At 54.5% G+C, this 24,307-nt stretch overlaps 8 protein-coding genes across 8 annotated transcripts; 5 read left to right on the top strand and 3 right to left on the bottom strand.

Moving 5' to 3' along the window:
* Positions 1–1,056: 1,056 nt before the first annotated feature.
* On the bottom strand, positions 1,057–5,083 carry W97_04535 (uncharacterized protein; the record flags this gene model as incomplete). Its single annotated transcript, XM_007782424.1, has 3 exons — positions 1,057–1,324; positions 1,375–1,535; positions 1,595–5,083. The coding sequence occupies 3 exons, from the start codon at positions 5,081–5,083 to the stop codon at positions 1,057–1,059; spliced, it is 3,918 nt and encodes a 1,305-aa protein (XP_007780614.1).
* Positions 5,084–6,318: 1,235 nt separating this feature from the next.
* Positions 6,319–7,323, top strand: W97_04534 (uricase; the record flags this gene model as incomplete). Its single annotated transcript, XM_007782423.1, has 3 exons — positions 6,319–6,455; positions 6,504–7,150; positions 7,202–7,323. 3 exons carry the CDS (start codon positions 6,319–6,321, stop codon positions 7,321–7,323), a joined length of 906 nt encoding a protein of 301 aa, XP_007780613.1.
* A 403-nt stretch (positions 7,324–7,726) lies between these two features.
* Positions 7,727–8,409, bottom strand: W97_04533 (50S ribosomal protein L13; the record flags this gene model as incomplete). The annotated part of the gene is made up of 3 exons (XM_007782422.1): positions 7,727–7,851; positions 7,969–8,329; positions 8,389–8,409. 3 exons carry the CDS (start codon positions 8,407–8,409, stop codon positions 7,727–7,729), a joined length of 507 nt encoding a protein of 168 aa, XP_007780612.1.
* A 333-nt stretch (positions 8,410–8,742) lies between these two features.
* W97_04532 (uncharacterized protein) lies at positions 8,743–9,781 on the top strand (the record flags this gene model as incomplete). Its single annotated transcript, XM_007782421.1, has 4 exons — positions 8,743–8,760; positions 8,964–9,036; positions 9,087–9,221; positions 9,276–9,781. The coding sequence occupies 4 exons, from the start codon at positions 8,743–8,745 to the stop codon at positions 9,779–9,781; spliced, it is 732 nt and encodes a 243-aa protein (XP_007780611.1).
* Positions 9,782–10,881: 1,100 nt separating this feature from the next.
* On the top strand, positions 10,882–14,707 carry W97_04531 (uncharacterized protein; the record flags this gene model as incomplete). The annotated part of the gene is made up of 7 exons (XM_007782420.1): positions 10,882–10,896; positions 10,924–11,109; positions 11,163–11,498; positions 11,549–12,640; positions 13,535–13,940; positions 14,000–14,341; positions 14,400–14,707. 7 exons carry the CDS (start codon positions 10,882–10,884, stop codon positions 14,705–14,707), a joined length of 2,685 nt encoding a protein of 894 aa, XP_007780610.1.
* A 2,337-nt stretch (positions 14,708–17,044) lies between these two features.
* W97_04530 (uncharacterized protein) lies at positions 17,045–18,601 on the top strand (the record flags this gene model as incomplete). The annotated part of the gene is made up of 3 exons (XM_007782419.1): positions 17,045–18,232; positions 18,281–18,369; positions 18,529–18,601. The coding sequence occupies 3 exons, from the start codon at positions 17,045–17,047 to the stop codon at positions 18,599–18,601; spliced, it is 1,350 nt and encodes a 449-aa protein (XP_007780609.1).
* A 619-nt stretch (positions 18,602–19,220) lies between these two features.
* Positions 19,221–20,323, bottom strand: W97_04529 (uncharacterized protein; the record flags this gene model as incomplete). The annotated part of the gene is made up of 3 exons (XM_007782418.1): positions 19,221–19,678; positions 19,751–20,188; positions 20,245–20,323. 3 exons carry the CDS (start codon positions 20,321–20,323, stop codon positions 19,221–19,223), a joined length of 975 nt encoding a protein of 324 aa, XP_007780608.1.
* Positions 20,324–21,679: 1,356 nt separating this feature from the next.
* On the top strand, positions 21,680–23,630 carry W97_04528 (electron-transferring-flavoprotein dehydrogenase; the record flags this gene model as incomplete). Its single annotated transcript, XM_007782417.1, has 2 exons — positions 21,680–23,466; positions 23,531–23,630. The coding sequence occupies 2 exons, from the start codon at positions 21,680–21,682 to the stop codon at positions 23,628–23,630; spliced, it is 1,887 nt and encodes a 628-aa protein (XP_007780607.1).
* Positions 23,631–24,307: the final 677 nt, after the last annotated feature.

Below are 24,307 nucleotides of genomic sequence, written 5' to 3'. Positions count from 1 at the left end.
CATGCGCACCCTCGCTGTTAGAAGTCAAAATAAAGTCGACAAGGTCAAGCACCTCGCTCTGCAGTATGACGCTATGCCCCACCGTTTGAGTCCCTGTAGATCGCTCCATGACGCTTCGACTTCAGCTCACCAAGCGCAGGCAGAAATAGAGATTGCCGCTCAACGCACCCAGATCATGCGGCTAGGGCGGCAGCTTCCAATTCGGACTCGCCTTGCAAGTTGGAGATCCGACCACTGACAGCTTTGACCTCACCTCCACGCGTTTCCCGTGCACATTTGTCGGGGGCTGACTAGCTGCCTCACGAGTCGAGGATTAGAAGAAGGCCACGAGTAATCAACCACTCCATTAACCGACTTTGTGCGCGCTGTCCGCGACTTGCCCACCGCTTTCCAAGCCATGGTAAGCTTGGAAAACCAAAACAACTAGATTATGTGATCTCAAGCGAGTTGCGAGGAGGGCATACACCGTGAATATTTGCTGCTTCAATCGGAGCCGTTTCCAGAAAGACTTTTATGGAGCCTCATGCCCTAACAGCCCGCACACTTATCTAGAGTGCTTTTGCTCGATACGGCCCAACCCGGGAACAACCGCGCTCGGCTCGGTCCCGTATGCTTTGCAGCCCCAAACCTCGCCGAATCCTTCCCGTCGGTGGAGCCTGCCAGCATGTCGACAGGCCTCCAGATTCGGGTTCCAGCCCCTGAGACATAATACTCCGAACTAGAATGCATGAAACGAGTCACTCCTAGACTCCGTATTAAGCGAGAACCAAGAATGCAACAAGATCCAGTAACACATAAACCGACGCCAGCGACCCAGAATACAGAGAGTCTCCCATGTATGCCCCACCCTCAACGCCGGTAACCATGCAAAGAACAGACGAGGACGAATCTCAAACCCGGACATGCCTCTTCAAGACAATGATGCTGCATCCGCCCGCTAGCGGCCTAAGGGTCCCGGGGTCTCCGTATTGCGCCAACTTCCTTAACTTAAACGTGGATCACCTTCCCTAACTCAACCACGGATCCACAGATCCACAGATCCACAGCTGCCATCGATCACTCAGGGTCCGGACGAGTCAGTGCTTTACTTTCCAAGATCGGCGATTCCTCTTCGTCTGAGTCCTCGTCCTCATCGTCGTCCTCCGCTCCCTCTTCATCACTGTCGTTCTCTATCTCGAGAACGATCTGTCTCAAGACACTCTTGTCGAACAAATCGATGACGAAGCGGCAGACCGGGAGGCGGAAATGGTGGGATTCGAGGATGGCCATGACTTTGTGGAAGAGGGACGGCTTTTGGAAACCGGGTGCTTTTCTTGCTTTGATGCTGTGTATAGTTGAGCACGTGATGTGATAGCAGTTGGAAGGGAGACGTACTTCTGGAGGTCAGCAACAGCCCGCTTGGCGAGCACCGTGTTGCCCAGATCAGTCACCAGCTTGAGGATGCGTGCGTTGAGCGGGTCTCGGTCCGTGATCTTAGGCTTGGGTGCCGTTGCCGGGTTGACTGTGTCAGGTCTGGCAGTCGAGGCAGTCCAGGGCTTCATCTGGAACTGATCAGTGATATGGAGGAGCCTAGAGAGCTGCAGATATAGCCTACCGCAAAGAGCTTCCTAAGATCAAGCGGCACACAGTATCCCACCGATTCACCCATCTCATTATAATTCGCATCCCAGCCATACTCAATCAGTATCTCCTGGCCATGCAAGCTTCTCGAAATGAGCCCTAGAACAAAGACAGCCGTGCCTCGCATGGTCATGACCTCGGACTTCTCCGCAATATCCACGATCCACTTGACCACGTCCGTCTTCTCGAGAAACGGCGCGCCGAGCTCCATGGATCCCACGTTGCCGACTGCCCACAGGCAGCCCTTGACCTTAATGATGGTCTCCGCGTCCTCGTCCTCCATGCCGAACTCACGGATCGTGCTAGCAAACTCGTCGAAATGCCCTTTCTGCTCGAGCAGCTTACACCCCTCTTCTGTGCGGGTTAGCTCGCGGTAGAAGTGCGGCGGCACGACGCCGTAGTCAGTGATGTCAGGCGTCTCGTCGAAGGAGAGCTGCTGGGTGTGGGGCTTGTCGGGTACATCTGCCAGTGCACGTGCTAGTGATGCTTCGACTAGCGAGACGTAGCTGTCGTTTCGCCCTAGGAACCAGTCGTCCATCTCTTTGGTGATGTAGTCCAGCCCGTCCAGGTAGTGATATCCGACAGAAGTCGAGAGGAACCGCAGGAGCAACGGGGCGCCGATTTCGCCGAGATGATCCAGTGCCGGTCGGCATTTGACGACATACTCGAGCGAGTGTCGCTGGTTGCACGCTTCTTCGAGGATCTTGATGGCGACTTCGCAGACCTCGATCTCGGGATCGTAAAGCTGGGTCACGAGGAGGCGGATTGCCCACTCTGCGACCCCACTGCCGATGGGTGCGGACTCCGAGGCTTGCATCGGTTTCTTCGCGTATTTGCGCAGGAGTCTTGTGGAGAAGATGCGGATGTCCTTCGAGCAGGAGGTCATTGCCTTGGAGACAATGATGCGTAGGTGTCCATCCAGGGTGTAATCCATGTTGCTGAGGAGGGCTTTGATTAGGTCGTCTCGGCTCGGCAGCTCGATGATATGGTAGAACATATTGATGACCTTCCATCGCTCCAGTATCAGCAGCCCCTTCGGATCCGCAGTCATCGCGCCAAGAATGGCAAAGTAGCCACCAGTCAATGTGTCGGACATTCGTTCCACTGTAAAAAGAGGCGATTCAGAAGTCAATCCACTCATTCTGTCAAAGTGTGACAGGCACTCAGCCAGCTGCCTTATCATCTTGTTTTCAGCGAGGTACCGCACGCCTTGCGGATTGGCCAGAAAGCCGCGGACCAGGGCGCAGCCAGCTCGCACGTAGCGCTGATTTGGTCTAGTGTTCTTGATTTCCGAAAATCTGTGCTTGAAAGGGCGATAGAAGCCAAACATTCGCTTGGCAAAGTCGGTCGCGTTTATTGCGTCGTCAAGGCGCTTCGGGTCAAACATGGGCCCGTCGAGTGTTTGCTGTATGAGGGTCCAGTCCCATTTGGTGAAGTTGGAGGAGCGTAAAGTACCTGTGTCGACCAGTTGCTGTCTGAACGCCGCCTCGCCCATCTGTACGTTCGCTTGTGTCTTGGGCTGATCTGCCTGCCGCGTGTTGTCGTCTAACTCGCTTTGCGTCTCCGGTTTCCTCGCGTGCGATGGATTTGTTGCCGATCGGTACAGGGTACGGTTGATGCTGTCGACCTGGTAGATGGTCCCTGTGGCGACGAAGCGATCTTCCACATGGAAGCTAGAAGCAGATTTTAGAAGTCCTGGAAGAACTTGCAGATCGGAGCTCCACGACGTTGGTAGAAGCTCACTTGCCATCTTGAGTATCTCACCGAGCAGTAAGGTTGTCTTTCTCTTGAGTGGCTCCGTAAGAGGATCCTCCTCGGCGTGCAGAAGAGCTTCCAAGAGGCCCGAGTGAAGGAGCACAGCTAGAAGAATTGCCGCATAGTGGTCCACAAGGCTCCTTTTGTCCTTTTCATCAGGCGACTCGGATGTGGGCTGCGCAGGTGTTTCCGATTTCATGTTGGTGACACGACCATATGTTGTCAGCCTTCTCCCGGCCAGAAACGAAGAGGACCATGAGGGCGGCTTGATCCTGAGCAAATCAAAGATGAGCTCCATCACGATACTGCGCACATACGGTATGCTAGTGTAAAGAGAGGACACAAGGGACCTGATGGGTAGAAAATTGTTCATTGAGAGCGCAATGAGGCCAGGCCAGCCCCGAAGCAGAGATGCAATGACCTTGGCATTTGTTTTCAGCTTTTCTTCGTGGGAGTGACTCGTTGGAATGTCAATGAAAGCAGCAAACGGGACTTCCAACTCATGTCCTGACCTCAGAAGTTTTCGCCGCTGAGGGACGTCAAGAAGATAGAGAAATGCGCCTGTCAGACTCTCAGCAGCGTGGTAGTGTCCTTCCCCTAGAGCATCGGTAAGTGTGCCAATGCCACCGGCTGCGACTACCCGAGCAGGATCGCGTGCGAGGATCTCCGTCAGAGTAAGGATACAGATGTTCCTCAGTCTGTCGTCGCTGTGCTCGGCAACAGCTATGACGATTCTGATCACGGCCTGACATATCTCTTTTACTCCGTCTTTGACATCGAGAAAGGCTCGCACGAACTTGAGGGCCTGCTCTCGCTCCACGCTTGCCTTACCTTCCTTGACGAGTGACAAGATAACCAGATAGTCGGTGTGTAGCGCACGAATTGTTTGAAGCGATTTCCTATCCGTGATGGCGTATCTGATCACCCTGTACCCTGCGGCGACGACCTCGCGATTGTCACTAAGCAACATCGTCTGCATCCGTAAACCGAAAATGGACCAGACGAGGTCAAATTTCAGCGTAGGATGCCGCTTGAAAAGCTCAACCAGAGAGTTTGCTTGCTCGACATAGTAGTCGTGCTGCATCCCCTCGGCCTCCAGAGCCTGCAGGATTTCTGCGAGGACAAAGGTGGGGGATTCAGTTTCGGGTTCGGACTCAGACTCGTCATCCGACGCTGGCTGATGGGTAGTTGATCTCGAAGGTGCATTGCGGAAAAGATACGATATTCTGCTGCCTGCGTTGCTGGGAGGCTCCTTGGCACGCTGCACCTCTGCCTGAAAGTCCAGCTTGAGCTGTGCAAGCTTGCGGTTCGACGAGTTGAGCTCGGCCTCAACAATGGCCTTCTGTGCTTTTGATTGCTTCGCACCCTTCGCGGCAAGCGCTTCGAGCAAGTTCTCCGAGCCAATCTTGATCTTCGTCTCCTTCTCAATCTGATCCCGCAGCTCGGCCTGCCTCTGCTCTGACGTCGTCCGTGTATCATCCTCCCCGAAACTCGTATGCGCCGTAAAGTCCGGTCGTGGTGTTTCGCTTCGGGAGGTGGTAGACCTCAGCTCGGAGCTGAAGCTACCGGGAGGTGGTCCCACCGTCGTCGCGTAGGACTGTCCACGGCTGAAGGCGGTGGTCGCCAGTGACCGCCCGTCTTTGCCCACTCTTGATATCGGAAGTAGCGCATTCTGGTCTGCAGAAGGCGTTTCGGCCTGGCTTGACATGGAGCGGAGGGGAGGAATGGCTCGTGGGGTGGGTGTCATGGATGTCCATCAACCAGCTGTATCCTAACCGCATGTCTCTCTTGATGTTCCGTCGGTCTCTTGCGACTCGCTCATTGCCACATCCATATGCTCTCCAGTTCCATGCCAGGTCGCCAGTGAATGTCCAAAGCGTGCAACAAGCACTAGGATGAGCGCTGCTACCTAGGTAGCGTTCTGGAGCCTCCGACTGTCACGAATGCGTACGCGGTACAAGGGCGTGATTTGGGTAAAGGTTGACGTGGATCCCCTTGGGCGTAGCAGCGATTGTGGTAGCCCTTTCAGAATGCTGATCTCAAGGCGGGTGGGCTGTTCTGCACGAAATGAGTGTGGGGATGCGGGAAGGAGGATGCGGTTGCCCCAGACAGTCAGTCTTGACCGCTGAGTGGCCGCATGAAACACCACAAATCTCCCCCCGTGGTGGAGTATGTAGATCCGACTTCATCAGCATTTGACGAGCATGAGGTGCTGGCCACGAGTACTCGGGAGCTTTTCAGGTACATGTCCTTGACTGTCAATGTCACTGAGTTATTCGACTCGCTCGATCGATCAGCCCAGCACTTCCAGGTGCTCCCCGCCAATTGTGGCTGCCGTATACGAAGCGTCGGTGGCGCTCCAGCGGCGCGCCTTATCACTGGAAGCAATTGGAATGGCTTTTACCAACGGAGACTTGAGTAATCTTACATCTGCCACTCATGCCAGCGACCTCGGGAGCTTTCGCGGCTTTTGCAGCGAGCGACCCGTGGACGTCGAGTCCTACCTCGCAACAGCCCTGGAGGGCGCGCATCTCGGCGGGAAGCTTGGCCTGAGCGGAAAGCCGGCGGCGTATTCCTCACCGGAGGGCGCCGTTGTTTGCTGCCCTCACACGACAAAGACAAAGAACCACCTGGGCAGCTCAGGTGGATCTCGCTGGTAGCACGGCATCTCCATTCCGCGCAGATTGCTCGCATGAGCTGAGGAAAGAAAAGTCCTGCAGGGCTGCGCGGTGACCTCCGCCCGCATGCCGATCATGATAAGCAATTGCACTTGATATATTACTGCTCGAAGTCCTCGAGGTCCAGCTTATCCCTACAGCAGCAACCAGCCTTACTTCCTATCGAATAACTACCTAAGCAGCAGCCTAGCAGTTTGGAAAGGCCATTGTTTAGACTTGTCCACCAGTACCTTGAACATCTCGCGAACAGATCATCACAGGAAACATGTCTCAGCTCAGCTATGCTCGCTATGGCAAGGACAACATCCGGCTCTACAAGGTCCACAAGGACGAGAAGAGCGGTATCCAGTCCGTCGTTGAGATGACAGTCCGCATACTGCTAGAGGGCGACATTGAGACCTCGTGAGTAGCTTCAACGCAAGAGCTCTAGCATCGACTAACGCACAACAGCTACACAGAAGCAGACAACTCCGTCGTCGTAGCCACAGACACCCAGAAGCAGACATGCTACATCCTAGCAAAGCAGAATCCGGTCACTCCTCCCGAGCTCTTCGCCTCCATAGTCGGCAACCATTTCGTCGAAACCTACAAGCACATCCACGCCGCACACGTCAACATCATTGTGCACCGATGGACCAGGATGACCGTCGACGGCAAGCCGCACCCACACTCCTTCTTCCGTGACGGCGAGGAGACCCGCGTGGTCGAGGCAGTTGCCAGAGAAGGCAAAGGCATCTCCATTCGCTCCGGCATAAAGGGTCTCCTCGTCCTCAAAAGTACCGGCTCAGCCTTCTACGGCTTCCACCGCGACGAGTACACCGCGCTTCCCGAAACCTGGGACCGCATCCTCAGCACCGAGGTCGAGTCTGGCTGGCACTGGAAGACCTTCTCGAGTCTGCAGGAGGTCAAGTCTGTTGTCCCGAAGTTTGATGAGGCGTGGCAATCTGCGAGGGATATTACCCTCGCTACATTCGCCAAGGACAACAGCGCTAGTGTGCAGAATACCATGTACAAGATTTGTGACCAGATACTGGCCGCTGCACCATTGGTAGAGGCGGTTGAGTATTCTCTGCCGAATAAGCATTACTTTGAAATTGGTAGGTCTTCTACACACCGGGATTCAGGAAGCAGCAACTGACACGTGACAGACTTGAGCTGGCACAAGGGTCTCAAGAACACCGGCAAGGACGCGGAGGTGTATGCGCCCCAGTCCAACCCGAACGGTCTGATCCAGTGCACCGTTACCCGCAAGCCCAAGGCCAAGATGTAAAGGAAGTTATGCAAATCAGCCCTGGCCACGAGATCGTTTTCTTGTCTTAGATTATTCACGCGAGATATCACTGGGCGATTATTCGGCGTTTTTGTACATGCTTTGAGTGTCCAGTATTCTACAGAATGCTATCAAGATGATATCGGCCTGCTCCATGAACCCCGCCCAATGCATCTGTAAATACAAACAAGTGTCAGAGAGTAAACTGGCAGAAGCCACAACCACCTCCCATCTTACCCTCACCGTCTCTATGTTCCCCCTGTGTGTACAGATAGCTTACGCAGTAGCCCCTACAGTTTATTAAAAGCGTGTTGACAGACCGTGCAGCCATCTCTGGGCCGACAATCTCAAGTGGCACAGGATGTGATGGGAACACAGCTTTGCCTGCCTCGAGACCCAGCGCTTACGGCTGCGCAGCAGCCTTGGCCTCGTCAAGCTGCGCTTTAACCTCCGGCAGCGCTCCTATACTCCGCCGACCCATGAGCTTGACGACATTCTGCTTATACGGATGCGCCTGGCCTTCGAACACTGTGCACACATCGCGTCAGCATGACATCCACCCGCCCCATGCTCTTTCCTCCTTCTCATCCGGCCCTTTCCCGTTCCTCATTCCCACAGTCCGCGCAAATCACACAGAAGACTCACCCTTCAACCTCTCCAACCTCACTTTCCTCAACCGATTCTTCGGCAACATCCCACTAACCGCCCTCCTAAGCACCTCCCCACCCCCCCACTTCTCAAACATGCGCGCCATGCTGATTTCCTTCAAACTACCCGGCCTGCTCGTATGCGTTCTGTAAAGCTTCTGCTCCCTCTTCTTCCCCGTGGTGTGCAAGTCCGCACATCCCACCGCCACGACGTAGTCACCGCAGTCGGTCGACGGGTCGAAGATCGGCTTGTGCTTGCCCATCAGCGCGATGGCGATTTGGGATGCGATGCGGCCCAGCGGCCGGGGGTCGGCGGAGACGTCGATGCGATGCCAGGAGCGAGAGTAGGCGAGGCGGGTCTGGGGAAGGAGTGTTAGGTGGGCGAGTAGAGAAGGGGGGAGATGTGGGTGAATAGTACTCGGCCTATGGTTTGGGACATGGTGAAGCGCCCCTTGCGGGCTGGCAGAGGGATTGGATCAGTGCGGTTAGAAGCTTGCGGGGTTTGTAAGTATTTGGTAAGGACAGATGGGCGAGACGGTATTTGGAGTTGTGATCGATGCGGTTTGCGCTGTGGTGCAGTGTGCTTGCTAGAGCTTCGACATGGAAAATCGCGCCAAGGCCCGGGGATCTGCGGCGGCCCTCGCGGCGGATTTCAAAGCTCGGTGGTGGGTTTGAGAGCCCCTCGTTGTCACCATAAGATGCGCCGATTCTGCTCCCTCACGACTTATATCCGGGTGTGCGTTATAGATTTGTACTTCTGCTATATATCGCCATGATACCGCCTTTTCAGGTAAGCGGGTTTGTTACTCCAGGCCAGCCCAGGATGTATACTCTTCAGGGTCACCTATTGCGAATTACTCATTTGGCATGCATAGCATATGCGATCTTCTTGTAATATCATGCTCTACTATATCTATCCATTGTCACTATCTCATATCCTCGTTTTCCAGCTCTAGGACTGCATTTCGCAATAGCGGTACTGATGTCTACCAGACCACATTCGCGGTGCCGCTCAGCTGTGAAGACTGTATCAAGGATGTCTCGACATCGCTCTATACAATAGCCGGTACCAGAGCCTCCATGGCACGATTCAAAGCGCGGTTCTGACGTGTCCAGGCATCAACAAGGTTGACGCGGACCTCAAGAAGCAACTGATTTCTGTCGAGGGCACAGCTGCACCCTCTGCGATCGTAGCAGCTATCCAAGCCACTGGACGCGATGCGATTCTTCGAGGAAGCGGTCGCTCAGAGAGTGAGGTTGCGCTGAGCGACATCTGATTTGGCCTCCATTGACTCGAGACGACAGGCGCTGCGGTCTGCATTCTGGAAACGCATTCCACCTCCGTCAAAGACCATGTCCGCGGTCTTATCCGCATGGTGCAGGTTTCCCCCAGCATGACAATTATCGACCTCAGCATCCGAGGACTAGCGCCGGGGACATACTACGCTACTGTGCGCGAACGCGGAGACATCTCAGAGGGCCCAGAGTCAACAGGCGGCATCTGGGAAGCAGCAAAGGCGAAGAAGGAAGGGACTCCTGCGAGAGGCATTTTCGGCACAGTAGAGGTTGGGAAGAGCGGTATTGGGACCGTCTTCTTGGATAAGCCAATACAGATTTGGGAGATGATCGGGAGGAGTATAATTGTTGCGCGGCAGCAGGATGGCAAGTTCGATAAGAATGATCCGGATACGCTGGTTGGAGTGATCGCGCGGAGTGCTGGGGTGTGGGATAATGACAAGACCGTGTGCTCCTGCTCTGGCAAGACGGTCTGGGAAGAGCGGAAGGAGCATGTGGACAGGGGAATGCTGTGACGGACAGGCCAAAGCTCTGTCGATATCCCATGCGTTTGGTTAATCTCAATCCATTGACATGGACCACTAATCCTTTCGGGAAGTGACAAAAGGGCACCATCGGCAAATGCACCCTGCCATTCAATTGCGGCGCAGCACAATGTCATATATAATTTAGCTATCACATCCCCCTGCATGAATCTATTCGAGCCGAATCAACACAGCTTAATGACGTGCTACGGATTCCTCGGATGGTGCCTTTGGAACCCTTGTCAGTATAGCTCGTAGTAATACCGCAAAGAGTAGCCTCTCTCATTGCCTCGACTTGAAATGACCCAGCAGCAGATCTGGTTTCTCGAGGTCATCATCTGACAGGTACTTGATGCGGCTCCAACGCGACCCAGAATGCAATCCAGAGCGATAGACGGCTAGCTACGCGCCGTGGATGCCCTGTCCATGTAAGCTCTTTGGGAGACCAGCCAATCGACGGGAGTGCCTGGCTGTGACCTGGCTGACACGCCAACAGCCTCAACGCCGTTATGCGACGGGCCTGAGATATCTCATGAGCCGAGCAGCTATTTGATAGATTTAGCGCCGGATTAACGCGTTGGTCGATTTCCAAGTCTCTCAAGTCGCTCATGTCGCCGCTATCACGGCGAGTGGTATTCCTCTTAGCGCCTTGCCGAGAACCACCTGCCTCCCACGTGTCCAACTCAAATGCGCTGTATACCCCCTTGCCTTTTTGATATAGCTACTTCTTCTCTCTACTCGTAATCGATATCTGGTGCCTGCGTCATCTATTGGAGTTGAAATATCCGCGATTCCCAGTCCAATCACCGAGTCGTTCGCCAGGATTCTGCCGAGACGCGAAAGCCCAGGCGGGCTATACAACTGACAGCTGGCACTGGCAGCGGGACCATCCGAACGAGAGAGTTGGAAGTAAAACCACGCTGGAAGCACATCAGCTCAGCGATTGGTATTGCTAGACATACTACGCAACACCAGGAATATATATACAGTCGGTACTGGCACACGATCCGAAGGAGCTTGCGCTCCCGCTCGCTCGTACTCCTGCATACTGGGTCTCGAGTAGTAGAGTGTAAGACTGAAGAGTCGCTGCGATGTCTCTGAAGCAGGTATGCGCTGGTTCTCAGACCTTCTAGGCGTATGAGCTCGATGCTAAGCAGCTACTCATACAGGAAATCGAGACGTGGGTAGCTGCCCTGGGGCACTACGATAACAACGAGTTCGACGAGGCCCTGCGAAACTTTGAACCTATATGCGACACGTCAAAGATACTGTTCAATTGTGGTGTAATACATGCGACGCTGGGCGAGCATGAGAAAGCTGTAAGAGCGGATTTGGATACTGGCAATCAGCACCCATTCTCATGGCAATACAGATTGATTCTTTCCAACGCGCCGTTCGGTTAGACCAATACCTCGCCGTGGCATACTTCCAGCAGGGAGTCTCGAACTTTCTCCTGGGCGACTTCGAGGAGGCGTTGGCGAACTTCAACGATACCCTCCTGTACCTCCGTGGCAATAGATACATCGACTATGAGCAACTGGGGCTAAAGTTCAAACTGCACTCCTGTGAGGTGCTCTTTAATCGTGGCCTCTGCTACGTCTACCTACAACAGAAAGATGCAGGTCTGCAAGACTTGTCGTACGCGGCAAAGGAGAAGGCTAAACCCGAACACGATGTTATAGACGAGGCGCTCAAAGAACAGGCAGAGGTAGATCCGGCTCCCTCCCCAGTGCAGAGGGCTATTTCTCACCTTGATAGGGATACACCGTCTTCTCGATACCAATCGGCATCGTTTACCGCCCCAACGAAGCCAAAGTCAAGAACTTGAAAACGAAGGACTATCTCGGCAAAGCGCGTCTAGTTGCCGCGACGGACCCAAACAATGCCTTCACTGGTTTCGCCGGGTCTGAAAGGAAGATGTTGAACGCTGCCTCGTTCTCAACGGCCAAGGACGATCGACCAGAAGAAAAGCTCTCATACGCGGCAGCGAACCTGGTCAAGCCGGGTTTATCAAGTCGCACAAGACAGCAATCCGAACCGCCAATCAGGCGCAACGTCTTCCCACCCACACCACCTCCAGAAGTCGACAGTCCCGGTAAACGCGCTTCTGGTGGCTCCGGTGGTTCTGGAAGCTGGGGCGGCATGCCGCGCCCCCAATCTCTTCGCCTTGCGGCCCCCAAGCCCCCTGCGCTCGAATTGGGACGCGCAGCGTTCGAGCAAGGCGAGAAGCCGCGGCTGGGAACCGTCAGGTCAGCATCAGAACGGCCGCGGCCTGCACGCGAATACTCCTCCGGGCCGACACGAAGTCGTGACGCCGGCAGAGGCGTGCGGGAAACGCCCCTACGGAGGGTGATTTCGGATGGCGAGGAAGAAGAGCGCAGCCCTCCTCAAGTTTACGAAGATCATCTCCGGCCCTCGTACGGCCGCTCGAACACGCAGCGCAGCAGACGCCCCGTCTCAATCGAGGAAGAAGACGAAGACGAGTACGCGCACTCCTCGATCGACGAAGGCGAGTTCGAGATGATGCCCAAGCGGTCGCACGCCCGCCTGCCCTACGAGCGGGCATCGAGCCAGCGTCGAGCCTCCGCGCGGAGACCGCATCACCTGAAGACTATCAGGGTGAAGGTGTATGCAGAGGACACGCGGTATGTGTTCATCGAGCCGAGTAAACCGTTCAGGGAGTTTGTGGATCAGATTAGGGAGAAGTTTGGTATACGGCAGAATTTCAAGATCAAATATAGGGATGAGGAGGATATGATTACGATGGCGGATCAGGATGATTTGAACATGGCAATCGAGGCTTGCAGGCTACAAGCGCAGAAGGAGAAGGCGGATATGGGGAAGATGGAGGTGAGTGTTGTTGAACCCAATTGCTGGCTGTGGATTCGTGCTGATGTGGAGTGATTCGCAGGTCTGGGTGCAAGAAGTATGACCCCCGTAAGGAGACGATCATCGTACTTGGAATCTTGCTAGTTTTGCGCCACAATCAGTGGACAGCGTTGGAGGCAATGTTCCGCTTCTTGCTAATCGCAGCTTTTCTGATCTCGCAAGATAGTAGTGCGTGTTCCTTCGTGTTTCTAATTCTTCGAGATGCCATGGTCTAGATGCTGCTGGGCGATGTTCATTTTATACCTTTAGTCTGGAAGATTGAACCCAAATGTTCGTGGTTTTTGCAGGCCTGTATGAGATGCCACAGGGTGCAAACATACTCATACGAGATCCAAACAAACTCGGCGGCATACACCATTCTAATCGTTCCGCTGTAAAGACCGCAGGGGAGACCTCAGTGAGCTGTCGCTTGCCAGTCCAAGTTAGCTTGACGCTGTGTAGCTGACCCAGCTTTTACTCGTCTATGTAATTTGGCAATCCGCCATACCGAAGCTCAAAGTGTTTGGCAACCTGACTATCACGAGCCTAATGTAATCTCAGATATCCTCAGGGCCGCGTCGGAGCAAACTGCGCGTCTCAATGTAGCAAAGATCTGCGACCATGTGGCTGGAACGCGATGGCGCAGGGTCAGACTGTGGGGAAGTATGGATGTTTTGCGGGGAAAGCCGCCCCTCGTTTCCACCTCAAATAAATAAAGAGCTGGAGTAAGCCAGCTTTCTTCCCTCGGTCCAAACTCGCTGCCATGAACAGCTGAGAAACTTGCCGTGAAGATGAATACACAGCAGCTCGCTCTATCCGTAGGTGATTCCATCCTGGCATCTACTATCTGAATAGCCGTGGCTGAGATCTCTTAAGCTTGCGTCCTTGGTCGCCCTCATCAAGCGCGCGGCCTTCGAGCCCATCTTGACAGGCCCACTCCTGCTTGCTCTAACCAGAGGACCGCCAGAGATTCGCCTCAGACTACTTCGAGCGTTCCCTTCTCTTACCAATGCGCGCAGGCTTCCTGTGCTGCTGAGAACCCTCAAATGGCTCTTTGCGCTTGGCCTGGCGGGTAAGGTCAATGACCGCCTGAACGCCTGGGCGCAGAACCACTGGCAGTGGCGGAAGCAAGGCGCCAAGTGGGACTTCGCCAATCAGAAAGAGATTGCTGTTGTTACAGGGGGATGCAGTGGCTTTGGGCATCTGATGGTTAAGGGGCTGGCGGGGAAGATGAAGGTTGTGGTTTTGGATGTGCAGGACATGCCTGCGGATCTTGACGGTCGTGAGTCCGCTTCATCCTGGACTTGACTTGACGAAGTAGAGGCTGACAGCTAGGCTCAGGGGCCGGAGTCTCCTTTTACAAGTGTGATATTACTTCCAAAGACGCGGTATCAGAGACGGCGGCCGCAATCCGCAGGGACGTCGGTATCCCTACTATTCTCATCAACAACGCTGGTATAGCCCATGCACACACCATCCTGGACACCTCGGAGGAGTACCTCGAGAAGATCTTCCGTGTCAATCTGATGAGCCACTTCACCCTGATCAAGGAGTTCCTGCCCGGCATGATGGATTTGCAAAAAGGCCACATCGTCAGCATCGCGAGTATGGCGAGTTACTTCTCCGGCGCCAGCATCGTCGACTACTGCTGCACGAAAGCCGGTGTCCTGGCGCTACATGAGGGTATATCCATCCCCTTTCCCACCTCTCCCACTTCACGTTCAACAGCTAATAGAGACAGGCCTCAATCAAGAGCTCAAGCACCGCTACGGTCCGAACGGCTGTTGCATCCAGACGACAATCGTGCACCCGATGTGGGCGCAGACGCCGTTGATCAAGAGCTGGGAGGATTCGCTCATGGCGTCGAAGACTATTACGCTGCTGCCCTCTGCCATTGCAGACCCGGTCGTGAAGCAGGTGCTCAGCGGTCGAGCCGGTCAGATCTATGTTCCGGAGAGCGCGGGGAAGTTTGCTGGCATTAGGGGATGGCCCCATTGGCTGCAGGAGCATGCGAGAGATGGGATTGCTGTTGCTACTGCACCGCGTTGAGGGTGATAGAATGGTAGGTCTTCAGAATGTGTGTATCTTTGGTGACTATGCTGGGATTAATGACGGTGATAATGAGCATGATGGAGACGAGAATGATGACGATGACCGACTCGTCTTGATAGTCGTCCCCCTAATGCCGAGCATGTGAACTTCACAGGGACGTATGCACCAGTGCTAGCCCCGAAAACGAACCCCTCGTCCGTGTTCGTGATAACCCCCCCACCCTTGTGAGTGTTGCGTCCGTATGGCAGAGTTGTGAAAATACCTAAGAGATTGAGGTCCCTCATAAGCAGGAATTCGTAATTAAGAAGCTAACTAATGAGACTGTCTCTGTACATTCCTCATCTTCTCCGTATACCAGTTCTACAGTAGATCCAAAACTAGTCCCCCGTCCTCTGCAACTCGAAGACCTCTGCCGTAACCCGCATCCCATTCGGGAAGGATAGCTGATCGACCGTCTTTGCCGCGTGTTGTGCATCGAGTAGTCTCGATGGTTCTGCGTTCTCTGCATTAGCCCCTTGCTGAAACAGATCGAAGCGGGAGGTTCCCAGGCAACACCACGTGGAAGTGCAGAGTACGAAGTACGGCTCGGTTGCCCTAGAGGCGCTGCTTTTGGCTACATGCTCTCGTGCGATGGGTAGCATGAATTTGCTGTCCAAGCACAACCTTGCACCACCCTCTCCCAGCCGGTAGATTGCTTGCATGTCATTCGTGCTCGGAAGGTTGCGGCGCGTGGCAAGCATGCGCTGCAGTGCGTCTTCGGCGCTCAGCTACGAGTATCACCATCATCAATACACGTTTACGATGCGCTCAGGCCGCCTCCAAAGGGCAATCAAGCGAGCTCTACCATCAACGAGCCAATTATGCTCACACGATCCCACCATTCGTGAGCTCAGATATGAGTTAGGGGTGCGGTTGTTGCATCATCCCTCCCGTCCTGGCTGGAGAGATCCCGCACGATTGCTGCAAGCCCCCGGTCATGCATCGATCTGAAAACGTGAAGGCCACGTTGTGTCCACATGGAACGGCCGAAGGAACAAATCAACTGCATCTCTGTCGCTCTCTGCCACGCAAAAGGCGGAAGAGGACGTCGCACACAGCGGCCGATCATCTCCGGTTCGATCTCTGGCACGCGGCATCGCTCGTGGGCAGCGTGGATCTTCCTGCAAGCCACGTCCACCTTCCAGACTTCTCGAGAAGCGTTCCACTAACATTCTTCGCATGACACCACGGTCTGCCGCATCTCCATTGTGTCTCGTCTTTCCACCGAGCCGCCAAACGCATCGCGAGCCGTCTACCGCACGCATGGCGCCTCGTCAAACTCCCCCGAGCCACGGCATGCACCGGCAGAACGCTCTTCGGCTCGAGAGCGTAGGAACGCCTTGGGCGGATGCGCTATGGACTTCAAGCTCCCCCCACGCAGACGGCGCCAGTTTCAACCAGAGTGTAGAGACCTCGCTAACCGGTTTGCGCCAAATCAGACGAATCCGGCGAATTTTAATCTACCAGATTCTCTACCTAGCTAAGGCGCGAGTCCGGTTCGTGGAGCTCCACGCGTGATGCAGCCATTCTCCTATCCACTGTGTAGCGCGAGCCTTCAGACGCTCCTGTATCACCCTTCCGGCCTTACTCGGACGCCTCTATCTCTGGGTTTGATGCCTGGGGCTTTGACCACCGAATGCCGACCGAATAGTAGACCTTTTAATTGCCGTTCGAGTGCAAGCTAGGATGAAGGCCTCTCACTACTCCGTACGCTTGGAGAACCGCCAACGTGGACCGCATGGCATGGCCGCTTGCCTGCATATCGATTGCTCGGTCCTTAGCTCAATACACACCTGCAAGCCATCTCGCGATTCTCTGAAGCCATGGACGCGAGTTCCAGCCGACTTCAGCACTCACCGTGTAGGTGGGCGTCGGAGCTGCTCGCGAGTGCTTGGTCGTTCCAAGGCATGCGCATTGGCTGAGTGAAGAGTCCACCACCATCGAGAAGATACCCTTTCAATGGCATCAGTTTCGCAACGTGATACTGCGTGGCGGCCTAAGTTGTGAAGCGGTCTTCTTATCGTCCTAACGCTTTTCTGTCCTTTGACTGTCGTTGTCTATTTTCTATCAACTGCAGTGGCTGTCATCGGCTCCTAGCTCTTAGCGTTTGTGCCAGGCAATACGCGTTGATGATAGTTTCTTCTTCCGTTTAGCCCAGCCTACGTACGCCTCTGAACCGAACGATATATACAACTCCCGTATCAAACACCGTTCATTACACAGAACCCTTATTCTCCCCGCACTATACTGTCTGAAAGTCTCCCCAACCTTCTCGCAATGTTATTGTCACAGGAGATGCCCCCCGCCCGAAAGCAGCACTTCTTCCACCTTCCACCGGAGCTCCGCAATAACGTATACCGTGAGGTATTTTCTCATCCCAGATGCAACGCTCAGGCTCTGCGAGTGTGCAAGCTGTTCTACCGCGAAGCCTTGCCCTTCCTATACAGCCACCAATTGATCTTTCGATCGCAGACCAGCCTATATGAATGGGTTGCATCAGCGGAGACCATCCAAGTGTCTTGGGTCAAGGCTATCCGGCTGTGTATCCGCAATATTGATCTTTCACCAGTACTGGACAGCGTCAGCAGTCAACCGCCTCTTCGGCCACGGAGCCCGGAACTGATTAACCAAGAGTTGGAAAGATTAGAACAGGCCCTTACCCGGCTTACTGGCCTCTGTGAGCTTACGATGGACCCAATCCAGACCACTTCACCGAGATCACACCAGCGTCTCGCTCTATGTTCCTCGTTCCTCGAGCTTGCCGCACGCCGTTCTCCTCACCTCCGCCGTCTCTCATTTATCAGCGATAAGCATTCTATTATATGTGTACAAGGTCTGCGCAACCTTCAGTCATTACACATCTCCGGTTATTTGCCGAACACTCCGGCTGAGACACTTGAGGTACTTTTCAGTCTGCCGCATCTGACAGAGCTTGAGGTCGACAACACGTTCAGACTGTACGATAGTGCTGGCGTCTACCATGGCAGGAAACCGCACCTGTCGTTCACCCCGGACGTGCTTCGGAGGATGAGGCCGCTTAAGAGCTTCGGCATCTACGATTTTGGCTGGACCACAATCACTCCCGTCAACGGATCTAAACAGCGTTCCCCAGAAGACCAAGGGGTATTTGTGAACCCTGAGATGCTTCAAGCCTTGTACGACACTCATCTTACCACTCTTGAGAGACTCCGAATCTCGGGCGACGGAAGTCCTGAGACAAAGATGGTAGACGCGCTTAGAGTGCTGCTTAGAGCCTCCCGTATTGAGCATTTCGAAACCTCCATACCAGCCTTCGTATCTTCGATCTACGTAAACTCACTGCCGCCGACGCTCAGATCGTTACACGTGGACAATGACTATCCAATGTTCTTCGTCGAATGGTCACAGGAGCTTCTGAGCCGTAAGACATGCGGCGCTTTGCCTATGCTTGGCGAAGTGGTGTTGTGTTGTCCGCATCACTGCTCTGAAGATGCGGACCTAAGGGTAACACAGCGCCATGAATTCCGCTGCTTGTTACTGACGCGCCTGCAGAAGTTTGGTTTCGACAAATACGCTATTAGTGAGCATGTTCGCGCCTTCCGAGAGGAGGGCGTGAGGTTAAATGCAGAAGCACGACTTTGGTGAGTTGAGAAACACATCTCCAGCTCTAGAGTTCTCTCTCTCCATTCCGACGTACACAACCTGGAAAGTCCCCGTCGACGAAGCGTGCACAAGGCTGAAGAAATACCGCTTATTGTCTCGACATCAATAGATCTCGCAGCAAGCTGACCCCATTGCAGGTCTAGCGTCTACGCTTCAGGCACCATATCTCATAGTAGACAGACTGAGTCAACTGTCCCAAGCATACTGTGAATGAGCAGCAGGCCCCGATGGTCGACCGTCGGGAGGACAAAGATTTACAATTAATGATATTCGCATGAAATGGCACGCTAAAACAGAAGGTTTGATGGAATAAAAGAGATAATATGCATTCAGAGTGGGCTGCGATATGTCAAAGGATGTCCGCAGATAAGCGCTTACGATCGTTACAGCGGTCCAGTAGGAGGTGACTGGCACCGCTATCTCACCGATCTGTATACAACTGAAAAGAGTCACTGCGAGTACAATTCTCAGCTACAGGAAACCAATGGGACGTTTAGGTCGTTGACTGGTAATCATGTGTGGTAATGTCTTTCGTTTGTGTTATACTTGTGTTTTGTTGTTCTGCGGTAGGAGAACCAACTTGAGCTCTGCCAGCTTCCCAGTTGATGACAGTCGTCCACCCCCCTCTTAACATGCCTGAGAACATAGAGAGGGAAATCACACGACAGAACTTCTAGAGACGAAGGCCCTATGCTAGTTCCCAAGTTGACGTACCGATATATCTAAGCAGCACACGTAACCCAACAGGCAAGCCGAGAATTTCTTGCCAGATTTCACGCCTTCAGACTATGCCTTCCAGAAGGCAAACTCTTGACACCCTTCAATCCACCTACCGGTGACTGAAACTCCTCCGCGCACGTCGGACTCGTCGGAGTGTGGCAGGACAAGCGGCGTTCTCTTCCGGCTGTCCTTCGCGACCACCGCCACGTTCTTGACCATTGCCCTCGCCATTGCCCTCGCCACCCTCGTCGCCGTTATTTTGGCCGTTCCCTTGACCATCGCCTCGGCCATTTCCTCGACCATTGCCCTGCTCGTTGCCCTGCCCGTTGCCTTGACCGTTGCCTTGACCGTTGCCCCGACCGTTGCCCCGATCATCTTCCTGATCACCTTCCTGACCACCTATCTGGCCCTCTTCCTGACCGTTGCCCCCGTCGTTGCCCGCTCCATTGCCGTTGCCCCTGCCTCTGCCGCGGCCCTGACCAGGCCTACCCCTCCCTCTTCCGGCGCCAGCGCCGTCTTCTTCAGCACCTCCGTCCTCGCCGTTTCCAGGACCGGCGGCTTCAGCAGCTGCATGCCATGTCAGCGGATGCAACACATTAGAACCGGCTCTTCGAGCAAGAAAATGCATAAGTAACTCACCCTGGCCTCTTCCTCTTCCGCCCCTAAGGCCCGCTAGACCACCGTCACCACCGTTGCCACCACCATCGCCGCCATCGCCACCATCACCACCAGGCTCTCCATGTCTGCGCGTCAGCAAGCCTGCTACGGCGTCCTTGACATCGAGTGCTTTCTCGCGTAGCAGGTAGGCAAGATCAGAGGCCAGTGACGCCCCCTCCTCCCCTTCCAGTTCGAAAGCGTCGATCGGAATGACACAGCCCGCTGAAGGAGCCGCTGCAACACCAGTGCCTGTTGGGGCCGCGATGCCAGTACCCGCGGCAGCGGGGGTGCTCGGGCTCGCTGCGCCCTCTGGGAGTGGGATGGTGGGGTTGGCTACTCCGCCGGCGGCTGGGATGGTGGGGCTTGCTGCGCCTTCGGCGGTGTCCTCCGGGCTCAAGGGGTATGGGGGATTGGGGTTTGCTACGGATGGGCTGGTGAGCTTGGTAAGCGAGGGAGAGTGGACGAGCGGTGCATACGGCTACGCTTGACGGGAACCGGGGTGGCTGCCACCAGGGCAATCAGGGAAAGGATGAAGAGGGAGTATGTCGATTTCATGATGATGCGTGCTCGAGTCTGATAAGAGACGGTTCTTGAAGGAACGTAGATAGAAGGAGCAAAGAATGAAGATGGGAGCACAGCTCTTAGGGAGTAACGAATGTATGTATGTATGTATGTAAGAAAGGTAAAGCTTGAGAATAGGTGGCCAGCACGAAGAACTGAATGTTGCAAGACCGAGAGGAAAAATTCACGGAAGAGGGATGGATATACTCAGGACTACAACACATCGCCTTAGGACAGTAGCCACTCCATTGGAGCGTCAATGGCTGGTGAGCGGCAAGTGGGGCTTTGTATGTGATCTGCATCAGGTCTGCATCTCCACATTCATGCCGCCAGCTAGAGTTTAGGAACTGTGCACGTGAAACTTGATGAACCATCTGTGATGTGACTTCAAAGCATGGGCTAAGTGCGGATCTGGACATTGAACGCGAAGGCTGCCAAGGAGATATCAAGCGCTGAGCGGGAACGTGAGATGTAACTTCAAGCCTCAAGACCCATCAGTGGGGTCTGTCCTGGCTGTGAACAAATGGAGGAAAGCTCCTGACCAGAACATAGCCATCCGCTGAGAACGCATGAATATTGTCGAGGTGCTATGCTGGGTCGCTCAGCCTCATGTAGAGGATCTGAGGCTCCAGTGGTTTCAGAGTCGGCGTCTCGGGTCGGAACGTATCAGCACGGCCAGGGCGGCTATACCGTTCCAGAGGGTGGATCGATGATCGTGCTGACTTTTGGCTCACTTCTCAATGCCCTGAAAATTATGGACAAGTTCTGTGAGAGCCTCGTGCGGTAGGCAGTTCACTGTTCGTTGGGTCTTGGCGAACCGCGTGGCACACCTGAGGAACACACCCTGTTGACGTATAAGATGCTTATAACGAGTGTAGGACACTCGCGCCTGCTACTATTGCGCATGGCGGACAAGTCTAGTCCGGTACTTGAAACGAGGCCTAGGCTCGGAAGTCTAGTTCCGTAACAATTCGTGCTATACTAATGAATTGAGGTGAGGCGGCGGAACTCCGGGCATAGCACCAGACTTTTGAGCCCAGGCCTTGGAAGGAGTGACGTGGGATCCACACAAGCTATTTGCTTTACTGAACCTATACTTTGGTATGAGTGTCGATGAAGTCCATTACGACGGAAAGATATCTCCGTTGTTGAACGGAGCACGGAATCAAAGCTGTCAGAGGTGTCAAAAGTCAGGGTGACAAAAGTCCGACACGCGAGTGGCCGGCTTTGCTTCGGTCCGCATTGCTCACAACCTCGGCCAACACCAAACCGTCATGGCCGTGAATATGCGACTCTCTTTTCGTGCCACCTCCTCCACACAACTTCGCACACTGCACCGCACCACTCGCCATGTCCTCCAAGCTCGTCTTACCGGCACTCGTCCGCCGAACCCTCACCTCGTCCACCCGAAGCCTGCGGACACTTCCTAGAGCTGCGCCGTGCAGCATTCGAGCACGCCTGCTGAGCGAGTATAGGCCCGCATTCCGGATCGCAGGACAGAGGAGGGCATTGTCAAGTACCGCAAGAGCTCGACTCGCGCAGCACGATGACCGCTTCGACCCCAGCACCATTGAGCGCGAAATCGACGAGGTGGACGTCTGTATCGTGGGTGGCGGGCCCGCGGGGCTGAGCGCAGCAATACGGCTCAAGCAGCTTGCCAACGAAGCGGGCAATGAGGATTTCCGTGTGCTACTGCTAGAGAAGGCGGGCGAGCTTGGCGATCACATTGTGTCTGGAAATGTGGTTGAGCCGTCAGCATTGGATGAGCTGATTCCTGATTGGAAGTCTGAGGACAACCCGAACCGGTTCCAGAACGTCACACCTGCCACGACGGACAAGATGAGATTTTTGACGAAGAACCGGGCTATACCGATACCGGCGCCGCCACAGATGAATAACCATGGCAACTACATCATAAGTCTGAACCAGTTCGCCAAGTGGCTTGGAGAGCGGGCGGAAGAGGTTGGTGTGGAAGTATACCCGGGTTTCGCAGCTTCGGAGGTGCTGTACACACACGAGGGTGCGGTAAAGGGCGTGGCAACCAACGACCTGGGCATATCGCGGAGTGGCAAGCCGAAGGATTCGTTTGAGAGAGGTATGGAGTTCCATGCTCGCGTCACTCTGCTCGCAGAGGGCTGCCACGGAAGCCTGACAAAGCAGGTGGTGAAGAAGTATGATCTTAGGAGAGAAAGCCAGCACCAGACCTACGGCTTGGGCATCAAGGAGGTCTGGGAGATCCAGCCGGAAAAGTTCCAGCCAGGACTGGTGGTCCACTCGATGGGCTACCCATTACCCTCAGACACATATGGAGGCGGCTGGATGTATCATTTTGGGGACAACCTTGTCAGCATTGGCTTAGTAGTGGGACTGGATTATCCGAACCCTTGGCTAGCACCCTACGGCGAGTTTCAGAAGATGAAGCATCATCCGTTATACAAACAATACCTCGAAGGCGGAAAATGTATATCGTACGCAGCTCGGACCCTAAATGAAGGCGGCTTCCAGTCGATACCAAAGTGCGCCTTCCCCGGTGGTGCGCTTATTGGCGATACGGCCGGATTCCTGAACGTCCCGAAGATCAAGGGCACACATACGGCCATGCGGTCGGGGATGTTAGCAGCAGAGGCTGCGTATAAGGCGCTTACCGTGAACCAGGACAGGGGAGACATTTTCCTCTTCGACTACGAAGATGCGCTTCGGGAGTCTTCGATCTGGAAGGAGCTAAAGCAAGTTCGAAATATGAGGCCATCGTTTCACACTCCCCTAGGCCTCTATGGAGGTATTCTCTATTCTGGTCTAGAAGCATTTCTCTTCCGCGGCAAAACTCCATGGACACTGAAGCACGGCAAGCCGGATCACTTGGCTACCAAGACCGCCGATCAGTGCAAGAAGATCGAGTATCCGAAAAACGACGGGAAGATCAGCTTCGACATCCTAACTAGCGTCAGCCGAACGGGCACGAATCACGAGGAAGACCAGCCCGTGCACCTTCGGGTGGAAGATTGGGACAAGCACGCCCAGGAGGAGTATCCACGGTACAAAGGCATTGAGAACCGGTTCTGTCCAGCTGCTGTGTATGAGTATGTGGAGGACGAGACGAAAGACCTGGGTGTGAGGTTCCAGATCAATGCGCAAAAGTAAGCCCCTCATTCACAAGAAGCGCCTTGCTTCGTGCTTATCGCAGCTGCTGACTTGCGACAGCTGTGTTCACTGCAAAACTTGTGACATCAAGGTGCCGAACCAGGGCATCAAGTGGACGACCCCACAAGGAGGTGAGGGGCCCAAGTACGTGATGACGTGAAAGGAGTTTACCACTTCGTTGTACATACCTGAACCCAGACTGTGCACATCATCCGATTTGGATGGGTCTTATCTTCGTCTTCACTGTGGAGCAGTTTGTTGTGGCCTTGAAATCAGGGGGTGACCCAACGGACGGTTGCCAGCATGGTGGTTGATGTCACACCTCGTTGCCGTACCACCGCAAAGGTTCCTGGTGCGTCCTTCAGTCTGCCGGCTCCCACCGAGTTGATCAGGCGCCGGCTCTATGGCCCGGTCGAACTGATGGCGAAAGAGCTTCAAGGAAGCATGCTTGACCTCTTGCCTGTACCTTCAGCATGAGAGCAAGTTGTCCTGCTAAAACACCGCGCTGCCTTCATCTCATGAATCCAGCCGCTGATACATATCCCACAGCTTATTGCACATCATTAGGGAGGACAGTAACGCTGAATCGCGTGTCGCACGTCGTGAGCACGCTGCGGAAAGTGCACCTGTGCGGAGTGCCCCATATCAAGCTACCGAACTCGGCTAGCGCGTTCTGTGCGTGAGGCGATGAATTCTTCCGCCTCATCCTCTCCACTTCTCCTCTTCACCACACCACACCACACCAGTCCTCTCCGGAGTCAATCCACATATCCTTCCCGTCGCGCAGCAGGATTGCATTCCTACTGTGCTCCTGTCTTTGAGACTCGCCGAGGAGCC

The sequence above is a fragment of the Coniosporium apollinis genome, assembly GCF_000281105.1.
Source record: "Coniosporium apollinis CBS 100218 chromosome Unknown supercont1.20, whole genome shotgun sequence".
Taxonomy (NCBI): domain Eukaryota; kingdom Fungi; phylum Ascomycota; class Dothideomycetes; genus Coniosporium; species Coniosporium apollinis.
Note: the sequence above shows the minus strand (reverse complement) of the source record. Positions and strands in the feature narration are given on the sequence as shown.